The 23,042-nt window shown below is 41.9% G+C and overlaps 1 protein-coding gene across 5 annotated transcripts in view; it reads left to right on the top strand.

Annotated features, from left to right (window-relative positions):
- HOMER2 (homer scaffold protein 2) overlaps positions 1–23,042 on the top strand; it is a 63,994-nt gene that overhangs the window by 19,412 nt on the left and 21,540 nt on the right. For 4 of the 5 annotated variants that reach the window (XM_064668900.1, XM_064668898.1, XM_064668897.1 and 1 more), the window contains 2 exons: positions 5,226–5,382; positions 21,418–21,549. In XM_064668900.1, the coding sequence (XP_064524970.1) occupies positions 5,226–5,382; positions 21,418–21,549 (289 nt within the window). The remainder of the gene's footprint in view (positions 1–5,225; positions 5,383–21,417; positions 21,550–23,042) is intronic. The other variant, XM_064668901.1, reaches the window with a different exon arrangement.

The raw sequence follows: 23,042 nt of genomic DNA, 5'->3' as shown, positions 1-23,042 counted from the left end.
TTAGCCTTTGGAGCTGTGCATGCATGTTGGGGAAATCAGAGGCACTGGTAATGCTGGGTGGCTTTGGGAGCTGGCATCGTGCCTGTCCCACTGCCACACAGGAGTTGAGGGCAGCTAGTGTGAAAGCCATGCCTGGGCAGGGGTGGTATGAGAAGAGCACTCTTCTTTTTAGCAACATTGCTTATTTTTGAACAATCACAAATAAATACTAATGGCATTCCAAACTACGATATGTGAAGATGTACATAGAGGATTTACTCTTTTTGTTCCACTGTCAGGCAGTAGTAGTGATATTCAATCCAAAGAACTATTAACAACAAGTTTATCATGTTGTGTTTAGCAAATAAATTTTTTTGTATCACGACCAGTGATAGGGGATATGTCACAAAGTAGGATTTTGCATTTGTATCTACTCTTCTTTCTTGAAAGATCCTCATTATCTAATACTTGTTACAGCAAATCACTGCAGATTGCTGGTGCTGTCAGGTAGTATAAAGCTCAGCGTGTGCACAGTGCTGGTCTGTAGCAGGAAGCACCACGTTTGAAAATATCTATGCTGATACGCTGTTTGCAGCCATGTGCATCCTCCACCAAATGGCAGATATATGGGGATGTGTGCTTTCAAAAAATATTTTTATTTCAATTGATAAATTAGACAGCAAATGCAGGACTGTCTACTATTAGTGTTGGGAGAGCACAAAAAATCCTGTCCTGTAAACTAGGAATCCTCATCGCAGAAATTTTAAGTGATCCACTAACGAAAGTTTTAGCAAAATGTGCAAATAGTGGTTTTGCCTCTGGTGGAGTACCAGAGCTCCTGTCACAACTGTATTTGATCTTCCAGATCCTACAAAAATTAAAGGACCTGCTTTGTTCTATTTATTGTGCAGTCAGCGCATCCACCCGTGTGCACTGGACGCTTTGTGCATTTAAAACTATTTGAGTGCTGATCCTGCAACCACCCACGTGAGTCACCGTGTTGTATTTACTACCAGAAAGGGTTGCTCCAGTACAGAAGTGTTCACATCATCAGTGCCTGGTTCGGAGCTGGAGCTGGTTCCACGTGGCCCCACTCGTGGCTGGGTCCGGGGTCCCGGCTCTCCCAGATGCTGGCTGTCCACCCAGCCAGGGCTCTCCATGCTGCAGCTCCACCAGCATCCCACAGCCCTTAGGGTACTGGCTGCCAGTCAGCAGAGGCTCTTTACAGCTGAAGTGATTTAAATCACTGGTTGTGCTCATGATTCAAGTGATAAACAAGGAAATTTAAATTAAATAATTTGAACTTTTCCTGGGTGAGAGCTCATTCCCGTTGATTAGGAAGAGTAATGTAGAACACATGGCTTGCAGCTAGTCACACACTTGTAAAATTTGGCGTGGTTATGTATTAACCAGAAAGTGATGCTGCATCTCTCACAGCTGTGCAGCAGTTAGTTAGCTTGAGAGTCTCGGTTTTCACTTTTTAAATTCTTCAGAAAAGGTTGATGACATTGATGGAGAATGGTTGTTTTTTACTTGAGATATGTCTCATATGACACAAGGACAGAAATTAAAGGTCGACTAAAATATGTAAACTGTTACTTGAAAATTGCGATTATATTTATGAAACATGCTTGCCATATTTAATAATAAAAAGCATTTTCTGTCTTAAATTACATTACTAAACAAAGAACTATTAGGTGTAATTTTCTACTTTTCGAGCAGCTTTACTCTAAACAGTGGATGTTACTGTCTAATTGATTTTTAAACAGTTGGGGTTTTTTTTAAAGAGTATTTAATCAATCATTAACAACTTTGGTTAAAATTAATGAGATTTTAAACATTCATAAATTCTCTTTGCCTTCTGATGAGCGAGTCCACAGCCCAGCTGGTAGTGCTGCTGCTCCCTGCCTCCCCGGGCAAACTGGCAGCCTCATGGAACGACCAGCTCACGGGGCTCAAACCATGCAGCATGTGCTGTAGGAGCTTCGAGTTAGCATTGCTGCTGTTTTATCATAAAAGTTGATAAATCTCTGATAAAACGAAAATGAAAGGAACACTGGGAAACAAAGCTGTTACTCTACCAGTAAAGTGCTTTCTTGAATGTCAAAAGCTGCAAGTGAGTTACACAGAATAATCCATCTCTGTGTGGAGCTCTGTAGGGCCCTGGTAAAGTGTTTTAAAAGTAACTAATTCAGCGTTTCATTTGAAAATTGAGTGCCACAGTTTTATAGTTGCCTGTGTGTGCCTCAGTGGTCAAAGGAGTTTGGGATGTAGTGAAGGATGTTCCCCCCCCATGTTAAAAGCTTTACCACTGGAGTTTGTCAATGCTGTTGGCTTTCCCAACATGTGGGTATGTGGGAAGGTGTGGTGGCACCGGCTCCCAGTGCTGGCTCATGGGCCCTGGCAGTGGGTTTGGGCTCCTTGGAGTAAGAGCTGAGCACAGACCTGCAGCAGGGCAGACACAGCCACAAAAATGCATCTTCTTAATTATTGTGAGACAACACTGGGAAATCCAGGAGGCTATGTCCTGGGGGTGCTTCCTTTTCTCCAGGGGGTCAAAAATCAATCCTGGGGCTTTGCTGCCTTGTAGAGCCACCTATGGCAGAAAGGTCAGAGACAGGTTGGAGCATCCAACTGGCCCTTCCAAATCTGAGTCTCAACAGAAGGCCAACAGCTCACTTACCTCAAATGAGTCAAAATGCTTAAGTTTACACATTGCATTTTCTTATTTTTAATGATTTATCAACTAGCAACTATCACTGTGAGTGTTACAGCTGCTGTTTGCACATACAAAATGCAGGAGGGGGTTCGTCGTTGTTTAATAATAATAAGATTTAGAAACGTAGATTTTGCCTTTACTTCTTAATAAAAGCCCCAAGTGAAAGGATAGTTGGCTATCTCAAGCCCTGAGCTTCATTATCCATTAATTTATCCACTTGGATACATGTATACAGCTCCTGTTGACAACAGTATCTGCTTCCAGACTCCTGAAGAAATGGAGATAGATGGTTGTGGGTTTTTTTCCTTCATTCTACTTCTATTATCTCCAGATTTAATTTATATGCTTACTGCTCCTGCAGCAAAGAGGCCAGGCGTAGTTTTAACAGTGTTTTCTGGTATCATTAAGATGACATAACAGAGTTAAAGTTGTTTGTGGAATAGGTTTGCATGGAGGAAACTTTGGAAAGTTTAAGCTGTGATATTTAGGTCATATTACTGTAGCAAACCCAATTTTTAGTAGAATCAACTAAAAATATAGAACTGAGTAAAAGGCAAAATAAATTCAAAATCATCCTTCACTCGGGGAAAGTACATATTTTTAAGATTAAGCAGCTTGCAAGAAACTTCCCCTCCCTGCATTCATTATTGCAGACAAACTCCATGACCTTCGTGGGCGTTACAGTGCTAATCCAGTGTAATGGATGTTGGAAATACTTTTAAATGGAGACCTGCCCTTTCTTTCCTCCCAGCCGAGGATGGCATCGATATTAGCCTGTGAAATGAGAGCTGGGTTCAGTGAGTTACTGATAAGGAAGAACTGAAGCAAATGCTACTCTTTGACAGCTGTAACATGACAGTCCCATTCTAATTTCAGTGTATTTCAAGTAAGTATTTTACATGGTTCAGCACAGCTGTCCATCCAGAAATGGAAAAATGTAGAACTCTGCATAAGTCTTGCAAGGAGAAAACCACTGTTTTATTTTCTCCCTCCTGAGGCCTTGCTGGGCTTTACTAGTTCACTCCATTACTCCACTGAGCTAATTCTACTCTTAAATCACTTTATCTGTTTGATATTTGCAAATTTTCTCCCCTCAATTTTAATTTAACTGCAATGATTAAGATCATGTGTGAGGGTTTATATGGTTCCTACATACGGTGTCTGAAGTTGTATTAAAAAAATGCACAGGTGACTATACAAGGAGCTGAAGATTATAGAAATAATAATAAAAACATAGTTCCAAAACTATGGGACTGAGAATAATAGAAGATAATTATTTCTTTGAGCAAGAAAGAATAACATATGAGAACAAGAGATCTTTCTGGCCTTTTGCCTACCTCTTTTCATTTGCTTTGTGCAAAATTCATCCTGGCAGCCTTTTCACTTTCCATGTGGTCAACATTCTAGGTGGTAACTCTTGTAGTACAATAGTTTTTGAATCCTGTCATAATTCTGTCAAGTGTACCTATTCATGATATGATATTTTGTATGGGATAAGAATATGCTGAGCAGTACACTTAATACAGAACATTATATACTGCAGCTTTTAGGAACCAAAAGCATAAAAATGTATATAAAAGCCCAGCAGAGCTTGATTTGCAGTTCACTTCTACTGCTAAACTTGGATTAAAGGTCTGGTTGGAAGTGAATTTAGTTTTATGGCATTTAAGTAAGTCTTAATTCTGATCTTTAGCCTGGATGACTTTTTGTGTATCACATTTGTTTCTTTTGGTCCTTTGTCTTCTCTGCTTTATGTGTGATTTGCATTGTCACGTGTTGATGGTAAAACAAAACCTCTCCACTGTGTGCACAGTTTTCTTGATGAGAAAAACATCCAAGGAGAGCTGGTGCTTAGGAATGGGGTGTCAGGGGTGGTACATCATCCACTGAGAGCTGAACTAAAAGGCAATATATATATCAGCTCTGGGGTTTGGTTGTGTTTCTTTTTTTCCCTCGCTTCCCAGGATGATTGACTGGTTTGCATCTGATGAAATTTTCATGCACATCCGCAGAGCAGTGGGATCCTGAGGAGAGAGATTAATATTTCAGTAATTGTACCATGCCTGTAGGTCACTGGGGTCCTTGGTGCATCCACAGAGGAGCCCTGGCTGTAGGTAGCAGTTAACAGGAATGTTGGTAGGAGGAAATCCAGCTGGGGGGGGCTTGTTGCTTCTGGCAAAATATGTGGATGGGAAAAGAAAGAATGCATGTGAATGTCCTTTCCTGCAAATAAGTGTTTTGAGGAAGGGGTGGGTACTGAGTTAGTATAATGCAGGGAGAAAAAAGCTGATTGTTTCCCAGGCTATGGCAGTAACTTTAGGTGCTGAATGTCACTTAGTGATGCCAGGGAGAGGTACCCAAGGCTGGATCATGGCTTGGCAGAGTCACTGTTCTGTCTTTTCATTTGGGGGATTGCCAGGCACTCTCTGCCTTGTGCTTTCAACATGCCTGGTCAAGGCTGGGCTTCTGGAACATTTCATCTTCCGCAGACTCATGCATCCATTTCTCCTGTCCCTCCCTATTCCAGAGAACAGCCCATCTTCACCACCAGAGCCCATGTCTTCCAAATTGACCCCAGCACGAAGAAGAACTGGGTTCCTGCAAGCAAGCAGGCTGTAACTGTTTCCTACTTCTATGACAGCACGAGAAACAGCTATCGGATTATCAGTGTGGATGGAGCCAAGGTAGGAGGCTGGTGGTACCCCGGCGTGTTTGCTGTGTGGAGCGGGGCGTGACTGTCAGCCCTGGCTGGAGACAGACATAGAGGGGCTGCATTAAACACTTAAGTGCATAAATACTCAGTTTTTTGTATAATCTGTTATGGAGACTTGCAGTGATAATTGGAAAAACATAGGGCACCTGAAAAGTGATTTTGCCCAACTTAAATGATTTTGTCTCTGACTAATTTGCGTTCATGATTGTAACGAGCCAAGAGCCTTAAGTGTCCAAATTGAGTCTGTGACACAGTATCTAAAACAGCCACCTATATTGGGTAGATAAGGCTGAGGCCTTTTTGGTGAAAAAAATTTTCTTTTTAAAGGGAATGAGGAGACAGATAAACGCAGACTAGAGCTTTTAATGTAAATGCCAACTGCATATTCACTTTTGCCTGGCTGAACTATTCACAGATTAGTACTTAATTTTCTTTAGCTTTTACACTGGGGTTCATCAGCCTTAGGTGACAAGTTTGACATGAAGACACCGCCCCCACATTTTTTCTTATTTTGTTTTGCATTGCCAGAGAGTGTGCTGAAGTATTTCCTGTAAGAATCCCAGTCAGTTGGGTTGAATAGGTTGCTCAGACAACAGTTTTTACTACATACTAGATTTATCCCTCTGATTAGGCCCTCCAAGGTCACTTGATGAGTGACCACTTTGCCCTAGCAGACCCCAGTCAGAGGTATAAGTGAAAACATTTTACTCATGTACAAAAATCATTGGTCATTTCTGTCAAAGCACAAACCACAGGGCAACAAGATGAGTTCACAGCCTGTTTATCTGCATTCCTGTTTGGATGAGGATGTTAAAATATAACTGTTCTGGGAGATAGAGATCACAGAAAACATCCCTTAATAAAGCTTTTCTATTTGTCATGCCTATTTCACATACTTGTTTTTCCAAACATCTCCTGTGCTATATTTGGTTATATATTGGCTTATAAATCAGCCATACTGCCTGCTTAAATTGATGGTAATGTCTCATTGACACCGGTACAGCATTAATACATCCCATCATTATGCTGTTTGTGCTGGTGTGCTCATTCCCAGAAATGCCAGCTCTCTGCCCCGGTTTGCAGAGGGCACACACAGCCCCTGCAACTTGCTGGGGAAAGCTGAGCACCCCCCCAAATTTGCTTATACCCCATGGATGCCTCTGCTTGGCAGAAGCTGGTGCTGGTGGTAGTGGGCTGGTGCCTTTACAAACCCAGGCGAGTTTTTTTCCAAGCCAAAACCGCTGTACTCGCAGCAGTGGGTTGCCTGATTTGTGGCTGTGCATGCACGCATTAAGAGCAATTAATGAAAACAAAGTAATTACTGTATGTGGCAGGCGAAGCTGCAGGGCAGTGTATACCCACAGCCAGAGCTCCTACCCAGAGCTGTGACTGGAAAGTGTGTGCTGAGAATAAGGTGGCCATCTGGCCTTTGCTTTGTAATCTGTCCAAAAGTCATTCAGAAGGAACAGCCCCAACTCCCCACCCCCATTCTAGTATGTCCCAGAAGAAAGTGAGTGTTCCATGATTTGAATTCTCCCGTAGGGCCTCCCAGGCAGGAATCAATTGCTGGCCACATAAATTATTCCTCTTGTATTGAATCTTTGCTGATTAAGGAACAGGTTGAGAGGAGATGCTGCCTTCTTACTCGCCTCTGGAGAGTCCCGTGACCCTGCATGTCCATTTTAAGCGTGCTAATTTGGGAAAAAATTGGTGACTATGCCCAAATAAGTTAAAAGTTGCATTTTTCCCCTCAACCAATTATTGTTTAGTGTTTTGACCTACTTTTCCAGGCAAAAATGAAACTGGCTAAAACTGTGAGGAAGAATATAGACAGCTTCAGATGATGGTGTCCTGCTTTCTGTACGTTTCACTTATTAGAATGAAGTTTTCTGTGTGTTGGCAAATACCAGATGGATCAGCATCACAGCATCACTGTGGGCAGGAGTTATCTCTGTCTTACGGACAAAAAAGCTGAAGCTCAAGTAAATGAAGGGACTTGGCCCTAGGAGGAGGGTGGTGACAAAGGACGTGTGTCTCTCCATCCTTGTCTGAACTGCAAAGGGGCTGTTCTAACAGTTTATTTGAGACAAACATATGCAATGCACATTGGCTTGCAAAGAAATCTCAGTTAAATCCAACTTGTATGCAGCTGTTGGATTAATTTGGTAGTTTTTTTACCTTACGTTGATGTTATATAGTAACAATAAAAATGTTTTAAGGTGATCAAGACCACAGGGCACTTCACTTAAATATTGCTCATTACCTGGTTGCATAAGCTTTCTTTTACTTGTAGCATTCAACGTGTCACTCTGGGCAGCGTGTTGAGTTGCAGAGGAGCACAGGGCTGCTGGACCCTGTTAGTGCTGCTGTCGTGCCAAGCACAGGGCAGGCTGTGTAATGTCACCCTGATGAGTATTTCCTCCTGCTGCAGCACTGATCTGATGGGCTGTGATTCTGGCAGGAGTGGCTTCTTCAGGCAGTTTCTGCTGTCCTCAAAGGTCCAGAGCCTCTGCAGTCCCCTGTCCTTCAGCCCCATCCTCTCTTCTCCCAGCAGGCATAGCCTGTCCCTATTTCCTCCTTGCCACTCATCCCCATGCACCTGGGGTGCAGGAGGATGGGGAGGGGTTCTGCAAGGCAGAGGGGAGCAGCAGGATTTTGCAATGGGTTTAAAGAGGGGGATTAAGGGAACCGCTGAGTCCGTGTGTTTAAAGGTATAAATATTGGGAGCTCATTTTGTGAGCCTGGCTGGCAGAAGGGCAGAGGAGCTGCTTGGCTCTGCTGCACAGCACAACACAACACTGCCTTCACATCCTTACCACTTTGCCAAGTGGTGGGGAAGGACAGGGGGGCCTGGCTGGTACACGTGGAGGTGGTGAGGACAGACATTGTGGCAGAGAAAAATGGGATAGAAAGAGAGTAGGGTAAAGATAGGAAGCAGAGTGAAGTCAGGACAGCTTAACTCTTACCTTGCAGAGGGATGTGCAAAAGTCTTATGCTGAAAACCAGGAGGGCAGCCAGGAGAGGGTGTACATCTTCAGGTACAAGGTTTCTTCCAAATCCTCTCAGCCCAATTACAAAAAAACCCCACTGAAATGCCTGGAGAATCAAGCACTGCATGGTGGAGACCCTAGATTCAAAACAGCTTGTACCACTTTAATTCCTCATGTTTGCAAAGCTAGACGAGAGCAGCTATTATAATTCCTGTGTCTTTGACAGAAAAACAGGTGCTGTGGACAGTATCTTACACATTATAGCAAAAGATTTCACAAGTACTATAAAAGAATGCACTGAATGATCTTAACCAAGATACCATGACCAAACAAGGGAATAGATTAGTATATCTTTTAATTACATAGTAATTGACTTGTATGTTGTCAGGAAAGTAATTTCATCATGACGTTTTAAGAGGTTTCTAGCCAGAGGCTAACTGTGGCATAATGAATGGTGGAGGAAATGATACAGTAAAATGCAAGGGCATACACTGATTCAGAGTTAATGATGCAGCCAAAAGACTTCACCATGTGAAAGTGTTCAGTGTTGTGGGCAAAAGTCAGCCCTGCTGAAAAATGACAAAATACATGGATGGTGCAGGGAGAACATGAACTTGTAAGTGCCCAACTGCTGTGCAGTGTGTGGGGAAAGCCACACACAGGGCTCCTCATTAAAAGTGACCTACATTGATCTGTCTTTTTGAGGTGAAAAGAAAGTTTGAAAAGGTATGAAAATTATGCAGACTAATAGCCTCTATCATCTTCAGGAATAATGCATGGTAGTGCCCAGGTTGGTGGGTTTATTTATTTTTTATAAACTGGAAATACATGTTATCCAAACAGTATAGAGAAGGGGGAAAGGCATTTCAGATGGAGATATAATCCCTCAGAAACAATCTTCTGCCCTCATTTTCAAATGTTCATATGTTGTATTTCTACAGAACTTGTGATTGCAAGGTCGTTTTTCTCTTTTGAGAAATGACTTGTTAACAAGGAACGTAAAGCTATCTTAAAAATAAATAGCCAGCAATAAAGCGTATAGTGAGACATACTGAGTTGGCAGCAGCAAAGTGATGCAGCAAGAGTCATCTCAGATGCCAGTCCTAAGTTGTCTCTGAAAGATGCTTAAACAGATGACTAGAAAAAATTAAAATCAGGGTTTAAAAGATAACTAGATTGCAAGAGTAATTGCGGTAAATACATGATACAGGAATAAAGTCTGTGTTTCAGGGAAAAAAACCCAGCCATCTGACACTCATTCCCAGTTACTGGATCATTTAAGAATTTATTACCTTGAATATTGGAGAGCAGTAGCTAAGTTGGGCATAAGTGTGTGAAAGTACTGAAGGGAGAACCAGAAAAATTACTGTGCTGGGAAAGCAAAATCAGTGGATCTATTTCTGAAGTAAATTACAATTACTGAGAACAAGAATATAGGCCAAATTTTGCCAATCAGTATTCACATAATTCTCCCCAAAGCAAATACAGGGCATTGTAGGGTGTGATGAAGCTGTTTGATTTAATGGTATATATGCAGCAGACAGTGTGATTTCCAGAGCACAATGAAGCTGGCAGGGACAGAGCCCCAGCAGCCTGTGGCAGCAGATATTTAGTGAGGTAAGAAGGGGTGATATGTAAGTCTGCTAATATTTGATGTATTTCTGGCTTTGTCAGTTCCTGTACTGGTCCTAATTGCTACCTAATTGAATAGCTACCCACCTCTTTCTGACCACGCTTTCCGTGTTGTCACGACTGGAGGCACAGAGAGGAAATTCAGAATCCTTCCAGTGATGTGTTCAGACACTCAAAACAGATCATTTTCTTTGCCCACAGAAAAGGAATTATTTTAAGGCATAGCTGTTAAAAATATCCTAGAGTACTTTGCCAAAAGGTGACTCTTAGATTTGAGAATCTTTTCTTTCACAGGAAAACAATTGCAGGGTATGGTAGCACAGATGAAATTCCTTCATCTTGTTAGTTCTTTTTGTTCTTTTTTTTTTATTTCATTGACGTAAATTCAGCCACTAAACCAATAGCAACTCTTTCTCAGGAAAAGCCTACTAGGTAATTTACATATTAAAAAATTTTTGGCACTGAATTATAAAAGGTTTCTGGCAGCATGTACCTCACCAGGGGTCTGCGTTGGTGTGGCAGCATTTAACTGCCTCCAGGACCTCATTGATCTGATTTGTGATAACATGTAGCAGAAACAATCAAAACATCACCTTCTCACCTGGCATTCAGAGTTATCAGTGTGTGTTCATCTGACCCTATACCCGATGAATTACGTGATGTAGAGTGCTCTATTTTTAAATGCCCATATTTTTTTTAAATGCCAAAGTTTTTTAACTACCTAATTTTTCAAGTTTAATACCTCTGTAGTGAAACTACAGAGGATGTTTTACAGCCTTGGGTAGCCAAAGATAAAGGGACATAAAAGTACATGAAAAGTGACCTTACAAAGTGGTGTGTTGCCTTTTCTTTTAATGTGTATGGAAAAATCCTGAATTAAATGCTATGATTTGGAAAGATGTGGGTGAACGTATTTGTGTGTTTTGTCAAAGGAATGGAGATTCTTTGATTTCTAGTTTTGCCTGCCTTAGTTTTATATTTATGGCCATTGCTTGTCACACTGCTGTGTGCTGTATCCCAGAAGTGTGGTGCTGCTGGGGTCCCAGCCAGCTGCCCTATGCCTGCTGAAATGCCAAGAGGCCCCACTTCTTGCCCTGAAGATTATTTTGCTGACAGCAGCATTGGCAGGACTATGATTTCCAGAGAGTCCCTGCTAGTAAAATCTGATTAAATTAGCAGAAAATACTTTTTGTTCCATTTTCTCAAAGCTTTTTTTCACCACCGAGTAACTGAGATGGGTATTTCTTTTTCTCCAAAACTTCTTTTGCCTCAAAGTTTCTTCCAGGCTGTGTGGGAAATCTCTTCTGGTGGTCCCAGAAAGTGTGCCAACCATAAAACCTGGATGGGGAGAAGTATGAGCTCAATATAATTTATGTGTCTGACACTGAGAACCAACACGAAAGGGACCTTTCATCTAAGGGCAACATGTGACACTTTGATGATCTTTCATCCAAAGGCAGCATGTGACACTGTGCCCAGGAGACACATCCAGCTTGAGGGGGACACTGCATTAGGGTAAACCACTGCAAAAGTGTCCAGGCTTTGACCTCTGGAGGTCTGATTTCGCTGATGCAGTATTTCTGCTTTCTTGTCCACACCTGTCCACAAAAGAAACCTTCATATGTCATAAGAAAAGATTTCCAGTACTGGTCTGGCTGATTACTGTAATACAGAAATATGAGCATATTTGATGGCCTTTATCTTCTCTTTACCGTAGTATGTAAGTATTTAATGAACTATTGGACCTAATTTCAGCATGACTATTAGCACTGGAGATGACACTGGAGTCAACAAATGGAGCTAATTAACACCCCATATGAAAAGAACATCTTTTGAAATAGAAAAAATGGTTTAAAATACTATTTTAATGCATGATCCTGTCTTCCAGTGTGCACTGTGCGTGTGCATGTTACAAGAAACATCTCATTGCTTTTATGCTAGGGAGATGACTATTGAGTAAAAACATTAGTTGTGGTTTTGTGATTTTATATATACGTTATATAATCATAGAATTGTAAAATGTCCTGAGATAGAAAGGACCCACAAGAATCATCGATTCCAACTCCTGGCTCTGCACAGGGCTACTTCAAATAGTTAATATAATATATAAGACTAAAATAGAATAGTACTTCACTGTTGAGACAGAGCAGTGATAATAAATACTGGTGTGTATATACTGTTAATCCATACTAGAGCCTTTACAATAATTTTGTGCCATTTAATCACTCTCATCAGGTGACTTTTGGACTTTTCCTGGTTCAAATTTTCCAACCTGTGCTGGAGAATGATGCTCATCTGCTGGAGACATGTCCTAGTACAAACAGTGCTAAACCAAAGGATTTTATAAAAGATGCCTGAAAAGTCTCAAGCTGCTTTTTGGGGATCCCTTTTGGGCTTGTTACTGCTGTAACTAGTGAAACTAGATCAGACTGCTCTCTGAGAGGCAGCTGCTCCATTTGGTATGATGAGCAGATTGAGATCAGAACATCTGTCCTGGCCTGAGTCACAGCCCACCAGCCTAACCTAAGCTGGAACTGGTCTCTCACTGAGACAGTGAAGCAACTTGCAGTAAATAATTAATATTTTTAATGGCTGTTTTCTTACTTAATTTAAAGGTGTTAGTGTTGTGGTGATGCAACTTCCAGATTTTTTAGCATCAGTGATTCAGGGAGAACCCTCAATTCAAGGAAGAATTGCCATCAGTGGTGGTGCTGGTGGCTCCCAGGCAGAGGCTGCTGCTCCAGGGCAGGCTGGGGTGCAGGTTGTGGTGCAGATGTAAGGCATGGGGTGTAAGGGTGTCTGCATGGGGTGATGGGTTGGGCACCTCAAAGGTGTGGGAAGTGTCCAAAATGTTATTCTCCAAGGGGGTCCTGTGCAGACATAAATCGTTCAGCCTGTGGAGTATCAGAGAGAAATGTCAGTGTTGGGGTTAGGGAGAGCTGAAGCAGGACTGATGCAGATAGAAATTGGAAATGGATGTTTTAACATGAGGATCAGTATCCTTTTGGAGTGAGCCCACTGAGGTGTGCACTGGATCCTTCTGCTGCATAGACCAGGACTTATTCTTCTCAAAGGCATCTTTGAAGTAAGAGTGAATGAAAGTAAGGAAAACAACAGTGCCTGATGATCTTAAAATATTTGTGGTGTCTGTATTAAGGGTTACTTGGCTTGATTAAAGTGACTTAGGCTTTGGTTTCTCTCTAGACCTTAAAATAACTTGAGAACATTTTCTTTGGAATTTGGTGATGAAGAAATACAGCATAAAGGAGAGGCAGAGCCGTCAGCCGAGGATGAGACTCCCCACTTGCATCATCCTTTATTTGCTCAAGGTCATATCAAGTATTCAGAAATTCAGGCTGAGGGGAGGTGCAGGATTTAATAACTAGGAGGATAGTACATTGCCTGGAGTTGTGTCTGCAGGAGATTGTCAACAGTTGCTAAGACAAGTTTAGATGGGTAGAGCTGGTAACATTGGGTGCACTTGTGTGAACAGGTCTTTTCAGTGTTCAGAGGATGAAAAAAAATGGTTAGGGCTTATCTGCAATGGGAATTTCAAAACTGCTGTATTGGCTCAGCAGGTACAGATGACCTGGCAATGGAAGGAAAAATTAAAAATGTTTGCACAAACAAGGTGTAGGGCTCCAGGTGGAAAAAAGAGCTTGTCAAAAGCTGAGAAAGGGAGCAAAGTAAATGCCAGGAAATGTGGTGGGTCCCTTGAGATTGAATCAGCCAGAAATCATGATCACCTGCTGAGGATGTGTTTTGGTTTAGAAAAAATAAAAAGTCTAGAGCTGTAGAACTCACTTAAATGTTTCTATATTAATCTCTTTCCAAGTTATTAACTTTGAAATGTGAAAAATCTTCTCTTCATTGCCTGGATTATTTCTGGAAATAAATCCTTCAGAAGCTGGTTAGTAAGCTTAGGAGGAAAGATAACAAAGTGCTGTCAACAGCTGTATCCTTGACAGAAGAGCAGAAGCACATCTGCCCCTGTCTGTTCCTGTCTGGCTCATTTTTCTACTTGTATGTGTGTTCTGTGTGTGTCACTGGCTCCAGAAAGATCACACACAACCAAATCCAGGAGATTGCATAAACCTTTTCAGAAACAAAATTTCTTACTCATTTAAAAGCAAAAATAAAGGTCTGTGCTAAGGATTTCTTGCTGTACCACTCACCAGCAAGTAGGGAAACTTTGGTCTGGGGAGATTTTTTTCTTTTTAAAATCTCTCTGTAAAATTTCTCAGAAAAGCTCTGTCACAGTGTTTCAGTAAGTAACTGCCCCACACAGAGTCGTTTCTGATCACCAGACATGAGTATGATGTGGCATCTGAACATTCCAGAGAGGTTAATGAAACCACGTGATGTTATTGAACAGAAACCTGGACACCATCATCTCCTAAAAATAACATACCTGTCCTTCTTGGCCATTACTCCTGCCAAGGGACAGTTTTACTGGATTTTGGAGAGGAAGTAAGCTATCCTATTGCTAACCACTCCCGAGGTGTGTAGGTTGCTGAAGAGGAGTCTGTAATGATTCTGTGTGGTTGTGCCATTCCTGACCTCTGCAAAGGGACCTTCAGACTTTACTGAAGCTCTTGCCACACAGCTTGAAGGATGCAGAAAATGATCAGTGCTTAAATTATTCACTTAGGGATGTGGTTGTACTCTACACAAAGACTATATGCTTTTATTAAATCTCCCAAAGCATGAATGTGATATGACTTTGGGAAGTTTTATAATTCTTATTATAGATAAAGCAACCTTCTTCCTCGCCCCAATTTTAATCACTAGGAAAAAATAAAGAGGCTCTACTGTATCCTTCTCCCTTTCTGTGATAAGTTAGGAATCTTAGTTCTCATGTGAGAATAATCCACAAGCATCTTGGTTTATATATTTTTTAAATTGTTGCATGAAATTCCTGGATAACAATTTGTTCTAGAGTGTTTGAAAATCCTTGCTGTAGATTTTTTTCGTGAAACAGCTGCTGGTGCTTTGAATCGTGTGGGTGGGTGGATGTGTGTGCTGTGCCTAAAAGGAAAAAAAAAGTTCTAGTCAGATGTCAAAGCAAAAATAGGAAATTTTAGAGGTTTAGACTGGGTGGAGGATGTGGGAAGCCAACTGTACAGAGATGTTAATTACCTTGGGAAAAAAAGAGAGCAATGGAGTAGGTGTAGAGGTGTAGCAGGAGATTTACTTAATACAATTCACATAATCATGAACCCACTTTTGTTGCATTTAGACAGGTTGTCAGAGAGGGCTTTAGAACAGAAATATTTTACCAGAGGAAAAACAATTATTAGTCTTTTTATTGGAGGGGAGGGCTATTTTTACATCTCTTTTCATGAAGGAGGACAAGAATTGTATGAGTTTTGTTTGATTTGTTGGCTTTTAGGGTTAAAAATAAACCTAATTTTTCATTGAATTTTTCTGGGAATGCAAGGTGATGCAGGATAAAAAAAGCATTATTTCCAACACTGGAAATGGCCCTTTTTCTCATAAAACAAGAAGCAGCAGCATGTGAGAGACTTTACCCATAAAAGGAGAGCCTCCTCTCTGCAGAGAGAACTCAGGTTGGGAAGTAAATGTTGAGGGCTGCAGCAAGTCCTCTGTGGCTTGCAAGACGTCCCTTCCACTCCCACCTCCTGCAGAAATACAGGATGTAGTTTTGGAAGCTTTTGGACTCCATTGATGGGTGAAACAGATGGGTTAACTGTGTAGAACAGAAACTTTTGAAAAGCGGCAGCTGGCCAGGTGTCCTGGCACTGAAGGGATCAAATGGGCAACCCAAGCAAGAACCTGGTAGTGGATGTCCTGCCAGCTGCTGCCTACCCGGTGCTCAGCCCCCTTGTCATGCACAAACAGTGGAGCAGAGCAGGAGGAACAGCAAAATGGAGAATCCCAATGTTCTTCTTAATGTACATTTACAGTGCTCCCAGTCTAATTATTCCATACGCCCAGCATGTCGCAGGAAAAGCACCATGTACACGTCAGGTGCTGCACATAAAGCAAAGCTGGAACAAGTGCTGTTGCTACTTTCAGTTTTCCCAGGCTTTTTTTTTTTTTTTTTTTCAAATGGCCTTCTATAAAGACTTGTCAGCAAGGGTGGAGAGACAGATTTGATCACTTCTGCTGCCCCTGATTTGTAAAACAACTATAATTAACCCTCCTGCACTACAGGTTCAGTTTTGACCAAAGGCTGTTCTTTCTTTCATCCCCAAGTTCTTACACTGCTGTGAGAATGTCTTTGTACTTCTCCTGCTTTACTCTGTTTGGTGGCCTCTGCAAGGGACTTTCTTTTTTCCCTTTAATACCACTATCTCAATTAACAATGTGTGTGTGTGCGTGTGTTCTGGCTTTCTAGGGCTAGAAATGAGAAGAGCAGTTTATCACCAGTGACATACTGGTGAAAAGATGTTAGAAGCAGAAGTAGGAAGGATGGTAGATAGTGCAGAGGATAATACAGATCATGGAAATGTAGGTGGGCTAATACCACAAAAGAGTTGCTGAACATTTGGGATAAAAGGAGAATTTCTCTGTAAATCCATCCCTGTCTCCTCATCTTCACATCCGGTGTCACAAGCCCTTCTGATTCATGCCAACTTGATGAGCTGGAAGAACCTGCTGAGCCTGTGATAGCTGTGGCCAGAGGATTAGCAGCTTCTTTCCTTCTTCAATTCTGTTTTTAGACTGGGATACATCTTTACTGAAGATTAGCAGCCTGGTGGGTTGAGGAAATTAAATTTCACAGGGGCTGGGAACTGGAAGCACATATTCAGAGGTGTGGAAATGAAATGGGGAGATCTTAATATAGTCTGAAGGAGTAGGTCCTATGGCCTGGAGTCTGGGGACTTTTCTGGAGGTGAGTACTCTTTGGAGTAACAGGTGATGTGAATTTGAAGGGGAAATTGCAGAATAATTCCTGATCTGGCACTCTTGCCCCAGAATAAGGGGCCCCTTTCTCAATTAATTTAACACAGTTCCAAAATATATTGCCCAATACATTTATTAGCTTCATAGCTGTTATTTCAGTCTTTTCCTAGGTAGAGAAGCTGGTACCAGGCTGGCTGACTTGGCTCATCATCCCCTTTGGTGAGTGTCCTGGCCAATTCCTGCCAGTGTGTTGGTTGTCCTCCTCCTCCTCGGGGCTGTGCCAGTGGCTCTGCCAAATGCCCTCTGCAATCTCTGCTCTCCTCCCCTTGGAGCTGAGCTTGCTCTCGTCTCTGCTTTTCCCTCTTGTGAACCTGGCAAGCTGAGACTGATGAGATCAGGGTGTGCACTGAGAGCCAAGCTGGCAAACCCCATGTGCTGCTCCAGCTCTCCTCCCTCTATACTCCAGCTGCTGACACACACCTTATTAATGAGACAGTGCCTTGGGAATATGTGTTTTCAGGAGCCACATCAGCTTTTCCCCTTCGTTGCACTGTTGTGGTACGGGGAGTGTGGGAGTGGAGCCCTTTAAATATTTGAAGCACCCCCTAAAAGAAAGAGCAGCTGTATATATGGGCACTGCTCATACATTACAAGCAGCATGAGCTGCCAATACATTTTTCTCCTTCTACGCACTCAGGTCGTCTTGTGACCTCTCCCTGTTTGATTTATTTGGCAGTTTCTCTCTGTGGGAAGGCAGCAGGATGGGTGTGTTACAGCCCATGAATGTTCTGCTCTATGCCAGCTTATTTGCATTCACCTTTATCTGATGAATATACCCACTGTGTTCCTAAATGTCTGGAGTCACTTGTGGGAGCGCTACCTTGTGCTGGAAACATTCTTTTGTTTCATCTTCAGATAAAAATTTAGATCTCTCAGGTTCATTTTTTTCCCAAAGGAAATGAAATTAGTATGAGATTTTGTTTGGCTTATGCAGGTGTAGCAGGAATGCTTGCCATCTGATAAGTTTGCGTGTAGTGAGTGCAAAGGCAGGTAGTTTTTTTTTAACCACATGTAGACAACTCAGTATGATGAATGAGTTTATTATTTTGTAAGGTGCTTATTATATTATGCTCCTCTTTGTCTTTAGGGAGAACTTTTTAACCACTTCAGGGATCGATTGCATTTGATTAGAGAGTAGTATATCTTCTGAATCCATTATCCTGGATGAAAGTCCACAAGTTTATTCCGTTTTATGATGCAGCTGGAATTACACTGTGTGTGTATTATACAAATGAGGACCAAAGGCAGAGCTTTTTCATAAGAGCTCATTTGAATTGATGAGTGGCCTTTTCTTATAGGATTATAACACTGGATTGCAGGTAGAGATGGAAAAGACCTGGTGGGCTCATCCTATCTGCAGCAAAATAGTGCCCTTTTCCTTCTCTCCTTCTTCCTTTGAAATTTGAAAATTCTGGCTCATACCTTCACAAAAAAAGAAAGTTTTCCGAGTTTATTTGACCTTTCTTGTTGTAGTGGCCACAAATGCTTCCCCTGCCTTCTGCCCCAGCTGAGACTGCCTGCCCAGGAGATGGAGGAGTGGTGGGGATCACTGTCCTTCTGGTCTCACATAGCCGAGGGTGAGCCAGCATGAGGGGGGGATAGGCAAGATTACCTGGCAGGAACATTTGCAAGCCTCATTTTTAATTGTTCTTTTAAATCATAGCACCTTTTCTTTCTCCTAAACACAACCAACACAATTTTCCCCTGGCCAGTGTAGTGTCTCTGTTCAGAAATAATGACCAGATTTATGGGCAAGTGAATGTACAGGCAGATGGGGTGAGGATGGGGAGGAAGACAGGGTGGATAAGCATGATGTACTCACAGCATCCATCTCCTCTGAACTGCTTCTATGAGCTCTGATTTAATCTCCCGAGCTTCTACTTAGGTTTTCACTTCTCTGTAGGAATGTGGTGTTTCTGAAGTGCCTGATTGACAGAGGAGGATTTAAGGGGGAAAAAAAGGTAGAGCCAGCTTCCAAGCAGTTTCACTAATTGCAGCTTATTATAAATTTAACAGATGAACTGTCAGTTTCTTGAAGGTGTGTGCTCACCACAAGCTTTCCTTGGATTCTGCACTGGCTATAGAAAAAGATTAACTTGTAAGGTGCTCAGCTAATGGAGCATATTTCATTGCTCAGTGAGGTGTTCCTTGGTTTACAATTTGCAGGCTTCATTATTCCTTTTACCACATCTGATAATACTGAACTGTAGTCTGAGATAACTTTGGGTTTGTTTTTTTTCTGTTTGTATTTACTCAATGATCATTGTAGGAGATATGGAAGACTTTTATTCTTCTCAGGGTCAGCTACCAGTGAGTGAAGCTGTTGCCTTTCAAACAGGTCATTTTATTATTTTTCTCTTCCACAGATGTCTAATTTGATAGGCACAGCAGGACTGAAATAATACTTTTTATGACTTGAAATTTCTGGGTATTTCATAACTTCTAAATTAAATTGTGTAACTTCTAAATTAAATTCTGTAACTTGAGAAGCTAAACATTTCTAAGTGGTTCATCTGCCCGATGTAAGATTTTTTTAAAAAGAAATATACATATAGCACTTTCTTTAAAGTTTTTGGAAAGCATCCTGATTTTTCTGGGTTGGTGGTAGCTTTTCCTCCTGCTCTTGTGACTCTCTGTATCATGCCGTCCTGGTATCATCATAGTCCCTTTGAACTGTCAAACCCTTACCATAAAATCTTTGATTTGCTTTTAATTTACATCTCTGAAATCACACTTATATTTTATGTTGGCTGTTTCTGTTGTGTAACTTAGCTGCAGGAGAGCACATCTGGGCAGCTTTGCTTATACCTCTGCCTGTCAATTGGCCATTCAAAAACATGTTTTGAATCTGGAAGCAGATCATAGAATCATAGAATGGTTTGTTTTGGAGGGGACCTCAAAGATCACCTAGCTCCAACTCCCCTGTCATGGGCAGGGACACTTTCCACTAGACCAGGTTGCTCAAAGCCCCATCCAACACTGAACACTTCCAGGGATGGGGTATCCGCAGCTTCTCTGGGCAACCTGACGTCTGTACAGTGTGTTGGCCAGTGCTGGTTGCAGAGCCTCCTCTCCCCCTTTCTTGCTCTGTTTTTTCCCATGCAAAGGACACTTTCAGGGGTACCAGCCACCTGGCCCTCCTCTGCTTTCATCCTTCTGGTGAAACTGATTGGTAGGGAATGGTGGAAAATCGTATGTTTATTTGAAAATGATGATGCAACAAGAGGGAAATAAGTTGAGCTATTTCTAAGAAAGCAAATGAAAGCATCAGCACAGAGGTCTGAAGTCATGGAGAGGATGGAGTCAAGTAAGGATCTTCCTCCGGTAGCTTTAATTCACACTTTTTGCTAAATGTAAATGAAAGCTTAGGAAAAAGTCTGCTTGGAATACATAGTAAATGATGTTGCCAGGATACTTCCTGATCATGTTAATTAAACTGTCCCACAGATTGGGCTTAATTACTGCATAATTTGCATATTGGAAATGATGGTACACATTACTAAAGAAAGTTCTTATTCTGTTAGCAGAAAGAACATTGTACATGAATTAATTTCCGGGGGAAGGAGTCTCTAGACTCATATAATGATGTATCTTGAAAATAAAGTTAAGGTTTCTGGTAATGAACTGACATATATCTCATTCCTTTTTGCAAGATTACATTTTATACCTGTTCCACTAAGTTCCTTGGAGACCTCGTCCACCAGCCTTCATCTTTTTGGCTGTTTCCTTAATTACAAGGACTACTGTTGCTTTCAAGGTTGCTGCTGCTGAAGCGGATATTAGTTAACATGTGTGAAAGGGCAAAATATTTGTTCTGAGGCCCAAATTTGATACTGTATGTGCATTGCTGGTGATACACTTCACCCCCTTCCCAAGTTAAACTCACTATTAAGATATCAGCTTCTCCTTCTTTTGTTTTTTGGTTTGTTTGTTTGTTTGTTTGTTTTTAACTTCTGACATGTCTCTGGCATCCTACTTGTGAAGGCCTGAGGAAAAATCGAGAAATGTAGAAATACCTCTCTACTCTTCAGATCTGAGGTCAGGTGTTGCTGGTGGATGCCCTGCTTGGAGGCCTTGGGCATCTCAGGTGCCTGGTGGGGTGTGGTGGAAGTAGCTGTGTGCCTTCCTAATGCTGCAAAAAGAAGATTTTGCATCTGCATTTCTGCCAGGGTAATTTTACAGCTCTTGACCCTGCTGTTGCTTTGAGTTCAGTGATGTTCCTGAAGCCTTTTTAGCTGCAGGACCATGATAGTGCTTTGAAAAAAAAGACAAAACATCAGAATTTCTGCATGAACTAAGACAAGATAAAAACTGTTTTGTTTCGGGGAAAAATCTTCTGAACACAGCAATTTCCCAATTTAGACTGCTAATTGCTTTGGATGATATTGTTGCTAGGATATATATTCTGATGTGACTTCTACTTTTTAATTCTTTTTTGCTCTGTTTTTGAACAGGTGATCATAAACAGCACAATCACACCCAACATGACCTTCACTAAAACATCGCAGAAGTTCGGGCAGTGGGCAGACAGCAGAGCCAACACCGTGTTTGGGCTGGGCTTTCCCTCAGAGCAGCAGCTGACAAAGGTACCAGGGCTCACTGAACTTCTGCAAAGCCTGTCTCGTTTCTTATTAGTGAAGAGTTGCCTAAACCCATCTGCTGACCCAGGTGTTTCTGCAAGTCCTCTTCAGCAGAGCAAGTTGCTCATCTGCTGTATTTACCCGCTGTCTGTGGGTGGCAGTGGGTGGTGGCAGTGGCAGGGGACGAGTAGCCGGGGAGGGCTCATGCCAGGCTTGCTGACAAAGCTGCCTCTGCATTAATACAAAACCCCTGGCCATGAGTTTGGTATTAATGAAACACTTCCCTGGACCAGGGACTGGCCACAGCAGCAGGCTTGTAAAGTCTAGAGCTGCCTCTTGCTATGAATAGCCAGCAGTTTAAAATACATCCTCTGTCACTGGATTAGTGGTCTTGACAAGTGCTTATGAGGCAGCTGAGATGATTGTTTGTTCATCTAGTTAAAAGCCCTACTTATCTAACACATAGTTGACACCTGAAGCATGGCTACTTGGCACTGGGCTTTGTAAGGTAACTCAACATGGTGTCCTTGGGCATGGCACAGTCTCTCACCTTGCTGTCCTCTCCTAAGAAAAGGATCACGAGAACAAGATGTTTCTTTTGTGTCCAAATCAGCAAAGGCAGAACATTGCAATAGAATGACTTTTCCATGAAGTGAATTGTTATAGGAATTTTTTTTAGTTAGTCTGTCTTACTGAGTTTTTCCAATTTCTAGAGAAATGCATTTTTTTGCAAGTATTTCTTAAAGGAAAGCATATTTTACTTTTCATGTTAAATTATTTTTGTACTTGGGATGTCCACAAAGGTGCCATGACAATAACCTGCTCTTCAGGAATGCTGAGGCCACCCCATCAATCACATGGAAAGGTTGTTTAAAATGAGGTGCTGGTGATGGTTACATTTTACGAAGCTTACCCAGGTGTAGAGGACTGCTCATTTCACTTGTGCATATTCCCCACTCCTGGGACAAAGAGGTGTTCACAGTAGTTAATAAGTAGTGTGGGAATATGGGAGGATTACACTGGGACCTAGGGGAATAGTTTGCTTTGAGTAACAGATAAGCATGATCCAATGCAACCTTTGGACACTGAATGAAAGGATTAGCACCACTGGATAGTAATTTTTAATCCTGGATTACTGAAATTACACGTCTGCAACATGACACATGACCACAGTACCTGAGTGCAGGCTGGGGCTAAACCTGCGCCGTGCACTGTGGGGCTGGTGATGCTGAGTCTGGATCAGGAGAAGAGAGGTTTATAATATAATAAGGCACAAGGTATATTTGGAGGTCCTTGCACCCTAATCAGAGAGGTTTTGTCATATTCTCCAAAACTGTTCAAACACATACTTAGAAGAAATGTATTGCTGGTATCAGAAAGCAGCTCTTCAGTGTCCGTGTGTCCAGAGTAGAGCCAATTTGAAAAACATGTTGTATGGGCACAAGGACCTCAGCACCAGCTGTGTTTCTCTCCAGATCATTTTGCACATCTGTTCGCAC

This window comes from Pseudopipra pipra, chromosome 12 (assembly GCF_036250125.1).
Source record: "Pseudopipra pipra isolate bDixPip1 chromosome 12, bDixPip1.hap1, whole genome shotgun sequence".
Taxonomy (NCBI): Eukaryota; Metazoa; Chordata; class Aves; order Passeriformes; family Pipridae; genus Pseudopipra; species Pseudopipra pipra.
Note: the sequence above shows the minus strand (reverse complement) of the source record. Positions and strands in the feature narration are given on the sequence as shown.